Genomic DNA, 20,897 nt, shown 5'->3' with positions numbered 1-20,897 from the left:
AGAGTTGCTTCGCCTGGCCGAAAGTGGTGAACTGCCGAATTTGGGTTTCTCCGTTGAGAAAACATTTGTTGTCCAGCAGTTTGTAAACAAACTAAATGATCCGCTTGTGTTTATTTGCCAAGGAGGTCAGCTGAAAATGTGCACCTTCGGTTGGCCACCGGAACTCAAGCGTCGGCCATTATGATGGTGTGGTGTGGCCGCCAACACTGCCAATGGTCGCTCTCCGCTCGTATCGTAATCGACCGTAGCATCAGAATAAATGACGAAATATTCTGCAGGGTGTATTAAAGACCTTGGACACCCAAACATATTGGCCGCAGACCTTGGACATTCCAACAGGACTCAGCACAATTCGGCATTAAAAATGAGGTTCGTCGCTTCATTTACAGCGCACCAAATCTATGACCACCAAAATCTCCGGATACCAATCCATTGAACTATTGTTTCTGGAGTATTTTGCAGAAAGCAGGGTTGGCACTAAAAAATATCAAAATGTCGATCTCCTCAAGTAAGCGCCTGGCCGGGAATGGGCCAAAAGACCGCAGGGCAGCATTCGGACAGCGTGTAGTGGTTTTATTGGCCGTTTAAAGGCCATACTTAGTGTCAAAGGTGACCAATTCGAACAAATCTAAACTGATTCGAAAATTTGATAATAAAAATACATAGGGAGGTACCGTTACATGGGAGCTATACGAAGACCTGGACCTGCATAGAAAATTTTCTGTCACAGGCTGTAGCTTCCATTACGAACTTCAAATACGACATCTCAAACAATTTCGGAGAGTATTGCACCCAAAATCGTCAAAATACCGAATAGAAGGAGGTACTGATATATGGGTCCTATACGAAGACCTAGACTTGCATAGGCAGTTTTCTGTTGCGGACTGTAGTTCCCATTACAAACTCTAAATACGTAATTTGAAACTACTACGGTGAATAATGACGCTAAAATCATGAAAATACCGAATATTGGGAGGTATCGTTATAGGGGGACTATACGAAGACCTACTGGACCTGCATAGACAGTTTTCTGCCTTAGGCTGTAGTATCCATTTCAAACTTCAAATGCCAAATATGAAACAATTCCCGTGAATATTGTCGCTAAAATCATCAAAATACCGAATATCGGGAGGTACCGTTATATGGGGGCTATATGAAAATGTTTACGAACTTAACCTGCCTACTGGCAAAATAGACATGTGTGCAAAATTTAAGCCTCCATTCTCAATTCGTTCGAAAGGTAGAGTGATTACAACAGACAGACGGACATACAGACAGACAGACAGACAGACGAACAGACAGACAGACAGACAGACACACAGACAAACAGACGGACATTGCTAAATCGTCTTAGAATTTTACGCTGATCAAGAATATATATAATTTGTTGGGTCTGACATGAGTACTTCGAGGAGTTATGACAAAATGAATGTACCCTCAATAGTATGGTGGAGGGTATAAAGGTTGTAAAAATTATGGCGTTTGACTTTGTTGACTTTTTATACCCTACAACACCATGTGTTGGGGGTATTAGAAGTTTGATTGGGCCAGAATTTATGTAACACCTCGAAATATTGGTTTCCCATATAGGAAAGTATATATGGATCTTCCTAGCTCGCCGAGCTGAGTCGATCTAGCTATGTATGTCCGTCCGTCTGTCCGTCTGTCTATGTTAATTTGTAATCACTCTACAGTTCGCAATTATGGCCCGATCTTCACGAAATTTAGAATGTAGGTGGGGCTTGGACCAGAATAGAACCCTATTGTTTTTGGAGATGATCGCCAAATGTTTAGGGGTTGAAATGGACCAAATACTGAAAAAATGTCGGATTTTGCAGTAGCTATACAGGTCGCAATTATAGACCAATCGACGCGGAATTTTGCATGTAGCTAGAGTATAGGGCGGGGAAGAAGCCTACCAATTTTGATGGTCATCGGATAATATTTAGTGGGTAAAATTGAACATATCTTTTTTGTTGAAAAAATTCAAAATTTTTCATTAAACCGCGAATATTTTAAATCCTGGCGAAATCACAAAGTCATGACAAGGTTACTTCTGATCTTTACATTGATGTTAACATTCAACAAAACGGATATATAGAAAATATGTGCGATACATATGTTTATCAAAGAAGATATGCTTGAAAGATCTCTTATATGTCGAGAACGGCTGAACTGATTTCGACAGTTCTCATTAATTCTCTTGGCAGGAAAGAAAAAACTTCTAAAAAATCGCACAAAAATATCTCTCTAAAGAAGAAAATATAGATTTTGTAAAATATTCTCATATTTTTTCAATTCTGTCATATATTTGGCATATTTTCATTTTGAATTAAACATTTGTTAATATTTCTACAGCTAACAAAACTAAGTAGTTAGGATATCAGGATATCATATACAGATCGCATTTATGGCCCGATCCTAACGAAATTTTGCATGGGGATCAGATGAGGGTCACAATAGAAGCCTACTCTGTTTGGAGATGATCGCCATATATTTAGGTCAGCAGGTCGTAATTATCGTCCGATACTCACGCACATTTGAATGGGGGTTACCGGACATTCCAAAAGCCAAGCAGTTTTGGATGGCCATCCAAAAATATTCAATGTGCGAAATAGTTTGCCAAATTTTGTAGACAAAATACGAAAATGTCCATTCCAGTGACTTTTTGGAGAATTCACAAATACAGGAAAGACGCACTTCTGACTATTTCGTTAACGCTGATTTCGTGGAAGAATATAGTCTGTATCTCTTATAGATGCGTTTCAGTCAAAAACCAATAATAAATGTTAATCTTTTGCCACTTCTAAGATATTATAGGTCTTTGGGAAATATTGGTTCCAGATCTAGGAAGACCATTTACCAATAATTTGGAAATGAGCAAATTAGTTTAAGTTGATATTATTCGAAAATTAGAGAAACCTGATGGTTTTCTTTTATTATTTGTCACAATATCTTGTGGAATTCTTTCGAGTATCTCGCCTATATAAACTGTATCATTTATTATAGTGTTGTAGGGTATTCAACGGTCGGCCCCGCTCGACTGTAGCCTTTGCTTACTTGTTTATCTTATTTTTTTAGATTATTTTTAGAGGACAAATATTGTCAATTTTTTAACTAATTTAAGGACCAATCCAAAAAATTTGGAATTTTATTTTTTGTTTTAAAAAAATATTTGAAAATATATTTTTTCTACTGTCGAACTTTTTGTACCTAGTTGGAAGACTATCTAGATCTATCTATTCTATTAGATCTATCTCTATAAATTTTGAAATTTGATATTGTTGTTTTCTAATTTTTATTTCGGTATTTAAATTTTGAACAACACATTCAACCCAGTACCTCGTCGGCCAGATTCCCATGGTACCCCTTCCCCATTCATGCTTTTATTTCCAAAACCATTTGTCGTAACACCAAGAATGTCCTGTTCCCTAGACGTTGTCATCAGCGCCGCTGTCGTCATCGCTGTGGTCTTATTTTGGTTTCTTCTCTGGTATTCTCAGGATATTTGTGTGACATGCTCTTCTTCTCTTTTACCCCCTCCTCAGGTATGACATTGATGTTAGTATGTCTTCCTAAGTTATGTCTCTTTTTTTTTATTTTATTTTTGGTTTTCCTCGGCAATTCGTTGCTGTGGCAAACACACGGTTGGGCTTTCAACCTGTTCTCCTTGAGAAGCCGAACAGCAGCACTTCTGTGAACATTTTAAGGACTTTGGAAATAGAAACCACCACTTCAGCATGCATTAAAAAGTGGTCTTTTTCACAACTTGGTAGAACTTTGGGAAAAATGCTGAGGGATATTGAAACGGAAAAAATTCATTTTGCTGACCTTGCAGGAGTTCCACGAACGAGGAGAGAGCAAGATAACTTTTACAATTTCTTTAAATAAATTTAATCATTTAAATATTTAAAGCTTTAAATTGGATATTTCAACCAAAAACACCCTTTTTTCCCAGAGACCATTTTTATGGCATTGATGATGGCGTCACTGTCCGATTAGTGTCAATTTGTTGAATATTAATTTGCCATTAAGGCTAAATATTTTGCGGAGTAGTTAAAGAGGCTTAATTGAAGCCTTTTTAGTACGCACACACACACACATACATGCATATAAAATATGCCATTAAGAATTCCAATTTAATGTTCATAACAAGATTAGTTTTGTTATCCCTTTGCTGGCATTAAACACCACCACCATCAACACCAGCACTACCTCCAACATCCTTGCACCTCTTTGGCCCCCTCTTCGGGCAAAAAGGCAGGCAGCATTTCATGTGATTTTACTCAATTTTATGAAATTTCCTGCGATAGGAAAACGGTTACATGGCAGCCGGAGCAAAAGGAAGAGGAATGTGAACACCCATCATCAATGGCAACCTGCTGCCGATGGCATCCTTATCATCGTCATCATCAGCGTTGAAACAAACATTACTCTCCAGCGTTCATCGGCGAGGGCGCCAATTGAACGGCGGATGTAACACCAGAAAATATAAATTGACACATTGACACCCAGCAGCAGCTGCATCCATTAGCCACGGGAGGCCAAACAACAGCAACACCTGCCTTATCACCCACCTCACTTTACCTAGCCTTAGATTGGCATCTATTTCTCCGTTTTGAGTAATTTTGAATATCAAAAGCATTGCTAGTCGCATCACCACATTCATTCCCAAACAATGAGCCCCATGGGCTAGCGAGGCCAGGTGTCTGTTTCTAGGCCTAGGGTGATTGGTGAGCAAATTATGAGCGCATTATTATGGAGTGTAAATGGATTAAAGCTTGACACAAATAACGAGAAAGGCATGATGAATTGGGAATAGTTGTTGAATTCAGAGGAGGGGAGGGGGCAATAGGATGTATAAGCGACAGAAAAAAAAAACAGCTATAAGCAATTGTGGGAAAAAAAAGAAGGATACGCATCACCCTTAATCAGTAGAGTTATAGGGGGGCGGGGGGGGGGTGTGGTCTATGAATAAAAAATAATATTTTTGGTAGATATTTCATAAAACATTTTAAGGCGGGAAGATCTGACATATACAAAAGTCCTTAATGACAGAAAACTCTGAAGAAGTCCTATATAGATCATAAAACTTCAGGAGGTTATTACAAGGACGTAAGAACGAAAGAAGAAGACGAAAGAAAATGGTGGGAACTTCGGTTGGATTTCAGGAAAGTTTCTACCTCCAAGAGATCTTCCGGGTGACTTCTATGGGCAACAGAGGTTCTCTACTGATAAAGTGGAAACTTCGGTTGGTCTTATACCTTCAGCAAGACTGCTACGTCCAAGAGATCTTTCAGGTGACAACAGATCTTGTGTAGACAATAGAGGCTCTCTATTGAGGGTTGGCTCTCTACTGATGGTGGGAGCTTCGGTTGGTCTTATGAAGACATAGGACCTTTAGGAACTCTTTTACGCCCAAGAGATCTTCTAGGTGACTTCTTTATACAATAGAGGTTCTCTTCTGAGGTTGGCCCTCTACTGATGGTGGGAACTTCGGCTGGTCTTATGTAGCCATAGAGCCCTCATGAAGGCTCTGCGTCCAAGAAATCTTTTAGGAATCTTCAGTAGATAACAGAGGCTTTCTACTGAAGGTTGGAACTTCGGTTGGTCTTATATAGACATAGGACTTTCAGGAAGAGATCTTTCAGGTGACTTCTTTAAACAACAGAGGTTCTCTACTGAGAGTTGGTCTAATATAGCCATAGAGCCCTCATGAAGGCTCTGCGTTAAAGAAATCTGTTAGGTAACTTCAGTAGATAAAAAAAGCTTTCTACTGAAGGTTGGAACTTCGTTTGGTCTTATATAGGCATAGGACCTTCAGTAAGACTGCTACGTCCAAGAGATCTTTCAGGTGACTTGTGTAGACAACAGAGGCTCTCTACTAAGGGTTGGCCCTCTACTGATGGTGGGAACTTCGGTTGGTATTATATACACATAGGGCCCTCATGAAGGCGCTGCGTCCAAGAAATCTTTTAGGAAACTTCAGTAGATAACAGAGGCTTTCTATTGAGGGTTGGAACTTCGGTTGGTCTTATATAGACATAGGACTGTCAGGAGGGCTTCTATGTACAAGTGATATTTCAGGTGACTTCTATAAACAACAGAGGCCCTCTACTGAGAGTTAAAACTTCGATTGGTCTCATATAGACATAGGGCCCTCATAAAGGCTCTGCGTCCAAGAAATCTTTTAGGAAACTTCAGTAGATAACAGAGGCTTTCTACTGAGGGTTGGAACTTCGGTTGGTCTTATATAGACATAGGACTTTCAGGAAGGCTTCTACGTGCAATAGATCTTTCAAATAGCCATAGGGCCCTCATGAAGGCTCTGCGTCCAAGTAATCTTTTAGGTAACTTCAGTAGGTAGCGAAGGCTTTCTACTGAGGATTGGAACTTCGGTTGGTCTTATATAGACATATGACTTTCAGGAAGGCTTTTTTCAGGTGACTTAAGACCTTCTGGATGGGTTCAATGTTCAAGAGACTTTTCGCGTGGCTTCTATATACAACATCCACTTAATAGACAAAGTACATTCTTCTATAAACAGAAGAACACTCCTGCAGATGGGTAAGCTTTAAGATTTCCTCAACCAACAAAAAGGCCTGTAAGGGTCCCTACTTAGACGGAACACATTATAGGTTATTCTACAGAGAGAGGTCCTCTTCCAAACAGATTCCATTGACAGAAGAGTTGTTAAAAACACTGAAGACGTTTTTTCCTAAGAGAATACCTCAAATCCGTCCACTATGAATAGATAACAATCAAGCCATCTCCCACAGACTTTTGAGAAATTCTATATAAAAAAGAAGCCTACTAAAAAGTCTTCTACAGAACAGGAGCCATCGGGAAAATTTCTATATAAAGGCAAGTTTAAAGTGAGCTACTGTAGACTAATGACACGCTAGCATAAAGAGGTCTCCTAGGATGAAAAAGGTCTCCTGTAGAGGGAAAGGTCTCCCATAGAGAAAGGCCTTAAGAAAAGTATGCGATAAAAAGAAGAATTTTCTGTAGAGAGAAGGACAAAAAACAAGTTTAAGAAGAATCTATTTCTCTTTGCAAAAATAATAAAATAATCACCATCAGCATTATTTTTTTCGGTCATAAAAAATCGGTCCAAAAAAATTGGTCATAATCCCAGAAAGTAGCGGATATAATCCCCACAATAATGGGGATTATGTCCAAAACGATTGCGGACATAACCCCATTATGGGTTAGGTATTTTTAACCTAATTACAGCAAAGTTATTTTTTCTTCGAGAAATACCTGGTTACCCGGTTATTCGAAGGATCGGATACAATATCCGGGTTTTATCTTGTCCTACAAAATGGGTATAATTTGAAAACATATGGAAATACCTATCTTACAAGTGGTCATATGATGGTGTATCATGAACCGGTTCCGGAGTAATACACGAAAATTAATATTTTTGTACCGGAACCCCTAACAAATCGAAAATGGACCCATTATGGAGTATTAAGATCTGCAACCTACATTATAGCCTACAATCGTGCCTTTCCAAATGTGCTGATGTCTCTGGTAGTTCCGAAGATATTAGTAATAAAGTTCAGGAAGTCATGATTTTCTCCACTTATATGTGTGTAAATATTAGAGACTTTTTAAGTAGCCGGCCTTCAGCCAGGTCTTGAAATTTTCTCCTCTGGAGTATGTCCAACACGGGCTAAGCGATCCATAGTTTTTTTAAACCTTATAACTTATGTAAGTAGCCGACGTTCATCCGGGACTTGAGAATTAATCCTCTGGGGAGTGTCCAACACCGACTAAGCGATCCGTAGTTTTTGTAAACATTATTACTCAATTTAAGCCTCATTTTCTTTCTGGAGGAAATGTTTCGAACATAATTTCCACAGCAAACGGTCATTTTTTTCATGGGAATTACGTCCGTTTTTATACCCTCCACCATACTATGGAGGGTATATTAACTTTGTCATTCCGTTTGTAACTCCTCGAAATACTCATGTCCGACCTAACAAAGTATATATATTCTTAATCAGCATAAAATTCTATGTCGATTTAGCGGCGTCGGTCTGTCTGTCCACCCGTCGGTCTGTTGTAATCACGATATCTCTCGAACGAATTGAGATAGAAGCCTAAAATTTTGCACACATGTTTATTTTTTAGTAGGCAGGTTAAGTTCGTAAATGGGCCATGTAGGTCCACGTTTTCATATAGCCCCCATAAAACGGTAGCTCCCTATATTCGGTATTTTAATGATTTTAGCGACATTATTTACCGGAATTGTTTAAAATTTTGTATTTAGAGTTCGTAATGAGAACTACAGTCTGTGACAGAAAATTGTCTATGCAGGTCTAGGTCTTTGTATAGGCCCCATATATCAATACCTCAATATATTCGGTATTTTGACGAGTTTAGGTACAATACCCACCGAAATTATTTGAGATGTCGTTTTGGAAGTTCGGAAATTGTCTATGCTGGTCCAGGTCTTCACACAGCTCCAATATAACGGTACCTCCCTATATACGATATTTTGATGATTTTACCTACATTATTCACCATTTATTTCAAGTTTCGAATTTGACAAACAATGTTTATGTCGTATATACACCAATATAACGGCTATATTTGGTATTTTTATAAGTTTAACAGAATTTTTTAAGGATTTTATTTCCAAATTCGTTCCAAATGGTGGAGGATATTCAGAACTTACCGGTTTTTTTTTTGTATTTATTAATTTATTTATTTTATTTATTTATTTATTTATTATTATTATGATTATTATTATTATTATTATTATTATTATTATTATTATTATTATTATTATTATTATTATTATTATTATTATTATTATTATTATTATTATTATTATTATTATTATTATTAATATTATTTTTTTTTTTTAAAGCGGACATAATCCCCGCATTATTATGTGAGTTATGACCAAAATAATATCAGACATAATCCCCCCATTATTGCAACGGGGATTATGTCCGGATGACCCTCGCGCAAAATATTTCATAATTTTCGTACCCCTATAGTATCAGTATAATAAAACACCCATGGTGATCCTTGTACAAAATCTCATAATTCTAGCATCGACAGATCGCTCAATACCAACACTCAATAGATGGTACTATTTAGTACTTTCGTACGCTTAAAGAGGATTTTGCTAAAATCTAACATCAATTACACCTCAGTTTTAAAACTCGTAGGAAATCTCAAGACCTACCATTAAACAATTCAGCCGATTCTAATGGTGTTACAATTTGGTACTAATTAGTACTTTATTTTCCTGCAGTAAAATTGCCAAAATCCTGTCATATTCACCTTTTCCACCTATAAGGATATTTATGCCATATTTTATATCTCTCATGAAATCTCAAGACCAACAATTAAACAATTCAACCGATTCTGGTGGTGTTACTATTTGGTACTATTTAGTACTTTTTTTTCAGTAAAATTTCCAAAAATCCCGTTATATTCACCTTATATATTCTATATCTCTCATGAAATCTCAAGACCTACCATTAAACAATTCAGCCGATTCTGATGGTGTTACTATTTGGTACTATTTAGTACTTTTTTTTTTCAGTAAAATTTCCAAAAATCCCGTCACAGTACACACCTTTGCATCTATAAGGATATTTATGTCATATTTTATCTCGCATGAAATCTCAAGACATACCATTAAACAATTCAGCCGATTTTGATGGTGTTACTATTTGGTACTAATTAGTACTTTTATTTTCCTGCAGTAAAATTTCCAAAATCCCGTCATATTTACCTTTTGCACCTATAAGGATATTTATGCCATATTTTATATCTCGTAGGAAATCTCAAGACCTACCATTAAACAATTCAGTCGATTCTGATGGTGTTACTATTTTGTACTATTTAGTACTTTATTTTCCTTTCCTAACGGGATTAAAATTTCCAAAATCCCGTCATATTACACACCTTTGCACCTATAAGGATATCTATGCCATATTTCGAGAATCTTGGTCTCCTTTCTTGTATGTCCTTTCGTCCGAGGCTTGATAGTGGGTCCCCGTTAACACCATTTGCATTGGAGATTCGTCCATTAAGCCTAATGGATTCTAATAGTGGTACCATTGGGTACTTTTAGTTTCTAATAGTCAAATTTTCAAAACTCTGTCGTATAACACACCTCAATGCGTCAATTTTGGAATACCCCTTTTTCTGGTCCTTCACAGTGTGTCCCCATTGAAACCATTTGCATTTTTAGCTTCGGCCCCGCATCCAATACAGATGGTGCAATTGTTGGTACTGCTTGGTCCTTTATAGTAAAATTTCCAGAATCCCATCCATTTGTTATCTTCATAGGACCTTCATGCCAAATTTCCAGATTCTAATGATCTGCCGTTAGGTCTGGTCCCATTTACCACTCAGCCAGCGTCTTTATTTTAACTCTTTCCCCCTCACCCTCACCCTTTGAACATTATTTCCCTTTTTCCATATCATCACCTTGCCATTAAATTATAATGACATTACATGAGAACAACTGGCAAATTATAACCTGCACATCCTTTAAGTTCTTCTTCTTTTCGAGCTGGCTATAAAAAAACGACAAGTCCTTGTATTTCTACTTAATTTCACCGTGTGCCGTGCCGAGGTAATAAATTGCCTTTTCTGCACTTTTGCACATAAATAAAAATGGAAATTAAATTTTTGTTTAAAGCAGCTGACTGACTGAGGGAGAGAAAGGACAAGGATATCATCAACGGTATTGCTGTTTTTGTTGTTGTCGTTGTCATCATCATCATGAGCAGCAACAACAACATCAGCTCTGTGTCACAAGACGCCATAATGGTCGTCATTGTCATCGTTGCTTGTTTGGATGGATGGCTGATGGTTATTGTCGCTGACTTTCACTTGCCATGCAGTGAGTCTCTCCTTCCCCTCCACTCTCCCTCACCTCTCTCACTCGCCTCACTTGAATTTTTTGCGTTCATATTGCTGATGTTTTTGCAACAGCACTTAACATTATTAATGAAATAATCTGCCTCTATGGGATTGCGCCCCTGTAACACCAGGGTTGCCAAATATTTGGGGAAAAACTGAAATTGCAAGGCTACCAAAAGTAGCAAAACGTACAAAGCAAAGGTATAACGCTGATGGTAATGGTGAAACAAAAAAGATATTGGCAAATCGTACTAACATAATGGGTGGACATAAATATTGGCTTTTGGACATTCGTATCTAAAATATGTGGATAGTACTAAACTGTACTAAATATCTGGTATAGAGTACTACATATTTCATGCAAAATGATGTAAAAAATTGATTTTGAAAAAAAAAAAATTGGACCTTCGCCAATGCTAATTGTGATATTTTGTAAAACTGGTTTTCAAGTACCTACTAACTACAAACATTATGGCCTTCTTTCAAATATTTTTTTCAAGGACATCCTCGACCAAATAAATTGTATTTTTTTTTTAAATAAACATAAATCGGCGATTGTTTCAAAATAGATGTCCCATATTTTTTTTTAAGGAAGCCCTAACATATAAATATTTCTTAAAAATTTCATGACTTCAAAAATCATAGATTTTTAAAGAAAATTTCCAGGATTTCTCGGTAGAATAAATCGGGAAAGTTAACAGAATTTTCCAAGGGCTTCCTTGGTCATATAAAACGTGGATCTAAAATTTTTTTTGTTCATCCCTACTATATGTAGGACTTCTAGTCCAATAAAATCGCGGATTTTTCCACATTTTTTTAAGGACTTCCTGTAGACAAAAATCTTGTTTTTCTATACCCTCCACCATACTTTGTCATCCCGTTTGTAACTCCACGAAACATTTCTGTCAGACCCAACAAAGTAAATATACTCTTGATCAGCGTAAAATTCTAAGTCGATTTAGCGGTGTCCGCCTGTCTGTCTGTCTGTTGTAATCACACAATCTTTCGAACGAACTGAGATAGAAGCCTAAAATTTTGCACACATGTTTATTTTTCCAATAGGCAGGTTTAGTTCGTAAATGGGTCATGTAGGTTCACGTTTTCATATCGCCACTATATAACGGTACCTCCCGATATTCGGTATTTTGATGATTTTAGCGACATTATTCACCGGCATTGTTTCAACTTTGGTATTTGAAGTTCGTACTGAATACTACAGCCTAAGACAGAAAATTGTCTCCCATATAATGGTAACTCCCGATATTCGGTATTTTGATGATTTTAACGACATTATTCACCGGAATTGTTTAAAATTTGATATTTGAAATTAGTACTGGATACTACAGACTAAGACAGAAACATGTCTATGCAGGTCTAGGTCTTCGTATAGCCCCCATATAACGGTACCTCCCTATATTCGGTATTTTGATGATTTTAGCGACATTATTCACCGGAATTGTTTAAAATTTGGCATTTGAAGTTCGCAATAGCTACTACAGCCTAAGACAGAAAATTGTCTGTGCAGGTTCACGTCTTCGTATAGCCCCCATATAATGGTACCTCCCGATATTCGGTAATTTGATGATTTTAGCGACATTATTCACCGGAATTGTTTCAAATTTGATATTTGAAATTCGAAATGGATACTACAGCCTAAGACAGAAAATTGTCTATGCAGGTCTAGATCTTCGTATAGCCCCCATATAACGATACCTCCAATATACGGTATTTTGGTGATTTTAGCGACACTATTTACCGGCATTGCTTCAAATTTGGTAATTGATGTTTGTAATAAATACTACAGACTATGACAAAAAATTGTCTGTGCAGGTCCACGTCTTAGTATAGCCCCCATATAATGGTACCTCCCAAAATTCGGTATTTTTATGATTTTAGCGTCATTATTCACCGGAATTGTTTTAAATTACGCATTTAGTGTTGGAAATGGGACCTACAGTCTGTGACAGAAAATTGTCTATGCTGGTCCAGGGCTTCGTATAGGCTCCATACATCAGTACCTCCCTATATTCGGTATTTTGACGAGTTTAGGTACAATACCCACCGAAATTGTTTGAGATGTCGTATTTGAAGTTCGTAATAGATGCCACAGCCTATGACAGAAAATTGTCTATGCTGGTCCAGGTCTTCGTATAGCTCCGATATAACAGTACCTCCTTATATACGGTATTTTGATTATTTTAGCTACATTATTCATCGTTTATTTCAAGTTTCGAACTTGAATATGGTAATGGCTTATGACAAACAATGCCTATATAGGTCCACGTCGTATAGACCCCAATATAAGGGCTATATTCGGTATTTTTAAAATTTTAACAGATTTTTTTAAGGATTTTATTTTGGGAAAATTTCCAAATTCGTTCCAAATGGCCCGGCCGAACTTACTGCTTTTTAACTTGTTTAAATTGATTTTTCAAGTAATAGTAGTGGATTTTTTATATAATATAGTGGATTTATTTCAAGAACTCAATTGTTATACATAAATCGTTGTTAGCTCTATCCGTTCGCTTAATACCAAATGGCACCATAGTAGAAGTTCAGTACTATTTAAGAACTTTTCCTAATCTAAAAGTTCAAGTTTCCAAAAAAAAAAAAGAAAAAAAAAAAAAAAAACATTTGTTACATCTGCCCTGCGCTTCATCAGTGACTATTTTACAAAATATCCGAATTTTGGCTCATTCCGTTTGTCCAATACAAAGTATTCATTTCAAAGTACATTTTAGTATAGAACTAATTAGTACACCTTCATATCTAAATTCCAGTTATCAACAGTGACCTATATATTAAATTTTAGGATTTCAGCTCTACCCCATCCCCTAATATTAAATTGTGTACCATTTAGTACGTTTCCAATAACTTCAGTACTCATTTGCAAAACCACCACCAGATCTCAATCCTAGTAAATTTAAAATTCACTCTTTCAGCTCTATCCCATCACCCAATACTAAATAAACTACTATTTAGTACTTTTCGTGCGATTATAGCACACATTCTCAAAACCACCTCCATATCTTTGCCATGGGCACCAACAGTGGCATTTATATCAAATTTCAGGAGTTCAGTTCTTTAGTACCATTTTGTATTTCCTAAAATTATAATACACTTTTCCAAAACCGCCTCCATATCGCAATCCTAAATACCAACGGAGACATGAATATCAAATTTGAAGAGTCCTATCTTAAATCCTTGCCTAATACCAAATTTAGTACCAATTAGTACTTTTCGAACAAATGTACGACGCATTTCCATAACACCGCAAAAACTCATACACCACTACCATCAATAAGCAAAATATCAAGTTTTAGGAATTTATCTGTGCCCCTTTACCTAATACCAAATATAGTACTATTTAATACTTTTCGTACTATTATAGTACAGATTCCCAAAACCACCTCCATATCTTTACTACAAACGCCAAGAGTGACGTCTTATCAAATTTCAGGATTTCAGCTCTGTTCCTTCACCCAACAACAAATTTAGTACTAATTAGTACTTTTCTTACAATCATAGTACACATTTTTGGACCCACCTTCATATCCCAATTCCAGTTACCAACAGAGAGACCTCTATATGCAATTTCAGGATTCCAGTTCTACCCTTACACCTAATACCAAATATAGTAGCATTGCGTACTTTTCGAACAATTATAGTGCCCATTTCCAAACAATGGTCAAATCTCATGCTCAGATGCCATTAGTAATCTAAATAACAAGTTTCAGTATTTTATCTCTAACCCTTCACCTAATACTTAGTATAGAACCATTCTGTACTTTTCGTACACATTTCCGTTATCACCTCCATGTGTCCAGGCCACACACATGGACAACGACCCTAATACCACATTTCAAACTGCAAGCACTAAATGTTCACTATGTTCAATAACAAATTGTACCAAATATAGTACTTTTTGTACACTTGTAGTATAAATTTCTAAAATCATCCCTCTTTATCACAAACCTACACATAATTTCAAAATTCCAGCTTTATCCGTTCACCCTACAGCAAACTGTTACAAATTTTATACCATATAGTACAATTCGCACACTTAGTACATATTTCCAAAACCATCTTGATCTATCGAACTTATTTGATTCTCATAAAAAATTTCAAGTTTTTACCTCTTTCCATTCACATAATACCAAATGGTAACATTCTAGAGATTTTGTACCATTTTAGAACTTTTCGTAGCTTTGAAATTCGAATTGCCAAAGATCCATTGGTTCACCTATCCTGCACTCCATCAGTTCCATTTTTTTCTTGCATTCTAGAACAAAGTATTCAATTTTTAGCACATTTTAGTACTTTTCGTACGCTTTTAGTGCGAATTTCTAAAAACCCTGCCTATTTACACGCCTACGCATTAAGGCTGACTCTCTCTCGCTCTCTCTCTAGATTCTATATTAACGTTTTAAAATTTTTTTATTTCGAGTATTCCGAGTGGTGGCTCTCACCATCCACGCCAATATCAGCATCATCATCAGTTTTTATTGTTTCAAAGTTGTGTTTTTTTTTTTGCACTCAATAATATATGATTTTTTTTTATTTAACTTTTTTCCCTTTACCCACTTTTTTGTCGCCCCCTTTTAATAGCAACATTGTTCTGGAAAAATGGCACGAAGAGTATGTACAGCTGCGTGACATTATTGATAAATGCCTTTTGCGTATGCTTCGAAATGGTGCGATAGGATGCGGAGGAGCAGGAGCAGGAAATGCAACAACAACATCCCCACTCACAGCCGAAATGCAACAACGTTTGCAAACGTTGAGGCAAACACAAATGGAACAGGAAGTGTTAAAAGCATTGGGTAAGTAAACCATGCACCAATAACCAACACCCACCCCCCCTCCCACCCCAAACCAGCAGCCATGTTCTCCACCAAGTTTTCCCACTGAGCCAATTAGTCACTCACAGTCTCTCTCTCTCTTTCCCGCTCTATAATGTTATAAACTTTAAATGACCATTAAATACGAAAGACATCCATTCATTTATTAATTAAAATCGATGCATGAAAGGTTGAAAGGATGAATGGATGGTTGGTTGGATGGTTGGATGTTTGTTCCTTTTGGTGGATGAATGGCTGCACTGGGTAGCCCTTGAATTGACGTCACATTGATGTCCTTTTTTTGTCGCTTCTGCTGCTGTTCCATTCAAATAATTTAATCAATTTATTTTCTCTCTTCACATAACAACATCTTAATTGGTTGCGATTGTTTACTTTCTCTTCCCCCCCCCCCCTCCCTCTCTCCATCCCTCCCTCGCTGCACAAACAGAACTGTCAAATGAGAAAATACTGGCCGTCTATCGTGAATGGTCGTCGACACAATTGACCGTCAAGGATGCCGAAAGTGCGGAGCGTTTGAGCAAACTCAAAGATCAATTGACAATGAATTTATCAACGGATAATTATACAACATTGGTGTGAGTATTAAACAAATTGAGATATAAATAAACAAATTTATGTTTACACAGATATATAGACAAGGCCTTTGGAAGGCTTCCGAAACAGGGAATATTTATTAAAGATATTCTAAGTAAAGAAAAGAGGTATTACAGGACTTCAGGTTATAAAAGAATTTTCAAAAGAAAGAATTTTCAAAAGGATTTTAGGCAACATAATAACCCTTCTAGGTTCTGGGCATAGAAAAGCTTTTAAACTGCTTCTGGTAGGAGAAAAACTTTTAATAGCCTGGCTAGAGAAGAACTTTAATAACTTTTTTCTAGCTCTATAAAGGCTTCTGTAAAGCAAAGAGTTTTCAATAGTAGTCTGTCCATTGAAAGGGTTACACAGGTTTTAAAATTACTTTTGACCATAGAAAGACGTTAAAGGGTCTTCCTTCCTCTGGAAGGTATTTTGTCGATAGAAGAGATTTTGAAAAATTTCCAGCTACAGAAGACCGTTCAAAAGTTGTCTGTCTAAGGGCTTTTAAAAATATAAATTTTTTGGAGGAGCTTTTTCATGTTTTCCAACTACAGAAGACCTTCCACAACGATTCTGTCTAAAATCTATGAAAAGTATTATTTTTCAGAGTAGATTATGGTCTACTGTCAATAATATCTTGCTCAATGGCATTTTGTGGGCAGAAGACCTTCTAAACGTTTTCCAGCTACAAAAAACTCTTGAAAAGCTCTCTGTTTAAGAGCACTTAATAATATTTTTAGAGGATCTTTCAAAAGTTTCCCAGCCACAGAAAACCCTCGAAAAGTCGTCTCTCTAAAAGCTCTTTAAAAATATTCTAAGAGGAGCTTTCAAAGTTATTACAGTCCTTCTAGGGCTAAAAGACCTGTTACAGCTCTTCTAGGGCCAGAAGACCTGTTACAGCTCTTCTAGGGCCAGAAGACCTGTTACAGCTCTTCTAGGGCCAGAAGACCTGTTACAGCTCTTCTAGGACCAGAAGACCTGTTACAGCTCTTCTAGGGCCAGAAGACCTGTTACAGCTCTTCTAGGGCCAGAAGACCTGTTACAGCTCTTCTAGGGCCAGAAGACCTGTTACAGCTCTTCTAGGGCCAGAAGACCTGTTACAGCTCTTCTAGGGCCAGAAGACCTGTTACAGCTTTTCTTGGGCCAGAAGACCTGTTACAGCTCTTCTAGGACCAGAAGACCTGTTACAGCTCTTCTAGGACCAGAAGACCTGTTACAGCTCTTCTATGGCTAGAAGACCTGTTACAGCTCTACTAGGGGCAGAAGACCTGCTACAGTTATTTTAGGGCCAGAAGACCTGTTACAGCTCTTCTAGGGCCAGAAGACCTGTTACAGGTTACAGAAGACCTGTTACAGCTCTTCTAGGGCCAGAAGACCTGTTACAGCTCTTCTATGGCTAGAAGACCTGCTACAGCCCTTCTATGGCTAGAAGACCTGTTACAGCTCATCTAGGATCAGAAGACCTATAAAGCACCTATGTACATAGCGAATCTCTGTCCCCTATCTATTGGGACAATAAAGGCATTTTTACCACTAGATGGTCCTCTCTGAACAAAAGACTCTTAAGCGGTCATACATGGCCACTTTGAGGTGCTCTCTCATAGAGGTTTTTAACAAATACATAGAGGACCATTTGAAAGTCCTCTAGAGTCAACATATCTTTATAAAGACCTCTGTAATCAGAGACATCTCTAAAGTCTCCTCTTTAATACTCCTCTATAATAATAATAATACTCCTCTTCAATAATAATATATCTATACTGATACCTCCAATATAGATGACCCTATAAAGGACCTTTTTATATAGAGGATCCTAAAAATGTCCCCTGCTCATAGAACCTATAAAAAATTTTTTTTAGCTCGGGATGGTCACTTTGAACTACCACTTTAAGGCCCTCCCTGGTAAAGATCCTTGACATTCTCATAGAGGACGATTTGAAGGAACTCCAGAGTCAACATATCTATCTAAGGTCTTCTCTTTGAAGATTTTTCCTTTCACAGGACATCTATAGCTAGAAGAGATTTTGTTCATACGTTGCCTACAAACATACCTCTTATAGAGAGGACCCTGTAAAGGACCTATGTACATATAGGATCCTTAAAATGTCCCCTGTCCAAAGGCGGTTTTGGTCCACGTCGGACAATGGTCTTTAATATCGACTGTCCAAAGAGAACCATTTAAAAATATTTTGTTTACAGTGGACCCTTCTAAGGTCAATAAATGGTCTTTTGGGGGAGATTTGTTCATAGTAAAACTTGTTAAGGTTCTATGACTATCCTTTCAGAGGTGCTCTTACTTTAAAAGGGGATTTTTACAATGTTCTATTCAGGTCCTCAGTCTAGAAAGGACCATTTAAAATTCGTTTGTCAACAAATCGTCTTTAAAAAATTCATTGACTATAGAGGTCTTCTAAAAGACCTATTTTGGGGACCACAGCAGTTTTTTGTTCCTCTTTTTTAATTTTTTTTGCTCTTCTTGCGCTCTCTTCCCTTTTTACAGAGTACCTGGTAACTGTTGTGATACTGGCATTGATCCCGACATTGAGGAACACGAAACCTATTTGAGTAAATTCAAGAATAAAGTTTTCGACAAATTGCGGCATTTGATTGAGGAGCACATTGCCAATGATCCGGATGTTATAAAGGGCCGGAAAAAGACTGTACAGGTAAGTGGGTGGGTGTCGAAAGCCCCCCAATTTATGTGGTGGACTATGCCACCAATCTGAAACAACAACAACAACATAAAATGAAAATAAATCCCTTAACTGACATCTGGGGCTAGCAATAAGTTATGAAGCATTGAGGGAAAAGGAGCTTAGGGGATAAAAATCTCCGCTTATGATTTCCTCTTCCCTGGCCAATACATCGAGCATAGCCTTGATTGTTGTTTTTTTTTTTTTTTTTTTTGTGGACATTTGCAATGTGAAAAGTGGCGAAAACTTGGCCATACATGAAAAAAAGATTGGAAAACAAAAAATGCATTTTTCCGATATGTTCGTTAACTTTTTCTCCATCCAACCGGGTATTGGTTGTTATAACATTTTCCGTAGACAATTTGAAAGGCGAAATTGGGGTACACATTTTTTTCTCCCCTACAATGCCCCTAATATGGCATGAAAATTTTCTACATCAAAAAAATGGTTTAGAAATATTAAATTAAAACCAGTAAAAAAGTCTTAAAGTCGGGCGGGGCCGACTTTATGATAACATACACCACTTTGCTAATTTGGTAGAGCTCCACATAACAATTAAAATTTTTTTATGGGAGAATTCAATCACACACGCTATGATAATAATTATAATTTAAAGTTCAAAGGATTAAATATGCCGAAGCTTTTATTTCTTTTAAATTCAGACTTTTATTGCACATTTGATATATATGGGAGCTATATCCAAAACTGAGCCGATCTTGATTAAATTTGGCAAATATATTTCTGAGCTGTATTTGATATATTTCCCTGAATATGGTTGTTACGGAGTGCATATTACGGCTGTGGGTAACAAATATAACTAATCGGATGAACAATATATATGGGAGCTATAGTATATCTGAACCGAATTTAACATTAACCAAATTTAACATACTAGCTTCTAGACTGAATTCGGTCGTAAGTGCCAAATTTCATCTCATTTGAGCAAATATTAGACGTTTGGTGCACAATAAAATGTAAATCGGACGAAGTTATATGTGGGAGATATATCCAAATCCAAACCGATCTCGATAAAATTTAGCAAAGGTATTTCTGAGCTGTATTTGATATATTTCCCCAAATATTGTTGTAATACTAAAATAACAAATCGGATGAAAAATATATATTGGAGCTATAGCTATATCTGAACCAATTTCGATCAAATTTGCCATACTTATTTTCAGGCCTAATTTGGTTGTATGTGCAAAATTCCATACTATTCGGGCTGATATTGCACGTTTGGTGCACAATAAAAGGCAAATCGGACGAAGATATATATGGGAGCTATATCTAATTTTTTACCGATTATCTCCAAATTCAGTAGGTTTCTTCCTTGGGCCGAACAAATGATTTGTGCAAAATTTCATCTGAGTGGCGTATATCGACTCAGAATGTGATTCATCTATAGACAAGCAAATCATATAGATGAGTCTAAATTTGGAGATTCAGATGGGCTTCTTGCTTTTGGAGATGATTGCAAAAAACATAGGGGCTCAAATTAACCAAAAACAGAAATGTTTTTCCGATCACACAATTGAAGAATTATAGCATTCTGGATGACCATTGGATTATATTTAGCTGTAAAATAGACCACAACAACTAACATCCCGTCGGAGTCCCTAGTCAAAATCCTAATTTCAAAAGCGAAATCTTCCAAATCCATATGGACATAATGGGGCTTCTAACATATTGTAGTGTTGTAGGGTATAACATAGTCGGCCCCGCACGACTATAGCCTTTGCTTACTTGTTTTGTAATTGAAATATTTATTTCAAAATTGCGTCTATGATTCACTGCACCTACATAATAAAGCTCAATTGGATATTCAGTTGCAATTCGAAAATAAGGTCTTCAGACTGGAAGACTAAAG

General features: G+C 36.9%; 1 protein-coding gene across 1 annotated transcript in view; it reads left to right on the top strand.

Moving 5' to 3' along the window:
• The window catches only part of LOC101890010 (protein qui-1), a 306,956-nt gene that overhangs the window by 179,949 nt on the left and 106,110 nt on the right, over positions 1-20,897 (top strand). The window contains exons 7-9 of the mRNA XM_059125663.1: positions 15,508-15,722; positions 16,189-16,336; positions 18,838-19,003. Coding sequence (XP_058981646.1) covers positions 15,508-15,722; positions 16,189-16,336; positions 18,838-19,003 — 529 coding nt within the window. The remainder of the gene's footprint in view (positions 1-15,507; positions 15,723-16,188; positions 16,337-18,837; positions 19,004-20,897) is intronic.

The sequence above is a fragment of the Musca domestica genome, unplaced genomic scaffold, assembly GCF_030504385.1.
Source record: "Musca domestica strain aabys unplaced genomic scaffold, Musca_domestica.polishedcontigs.V.1.1 35, whole genome shotgun sequence".
Lineage (NCBI taxonomy): Eukaryota > Metazoa > Arthropoda > Insecta > Diptera > Muscidae > Musca > Musca domestica.
This window is presented reverse-complemented; position numbering and strand designations above follow the sequence as displayed.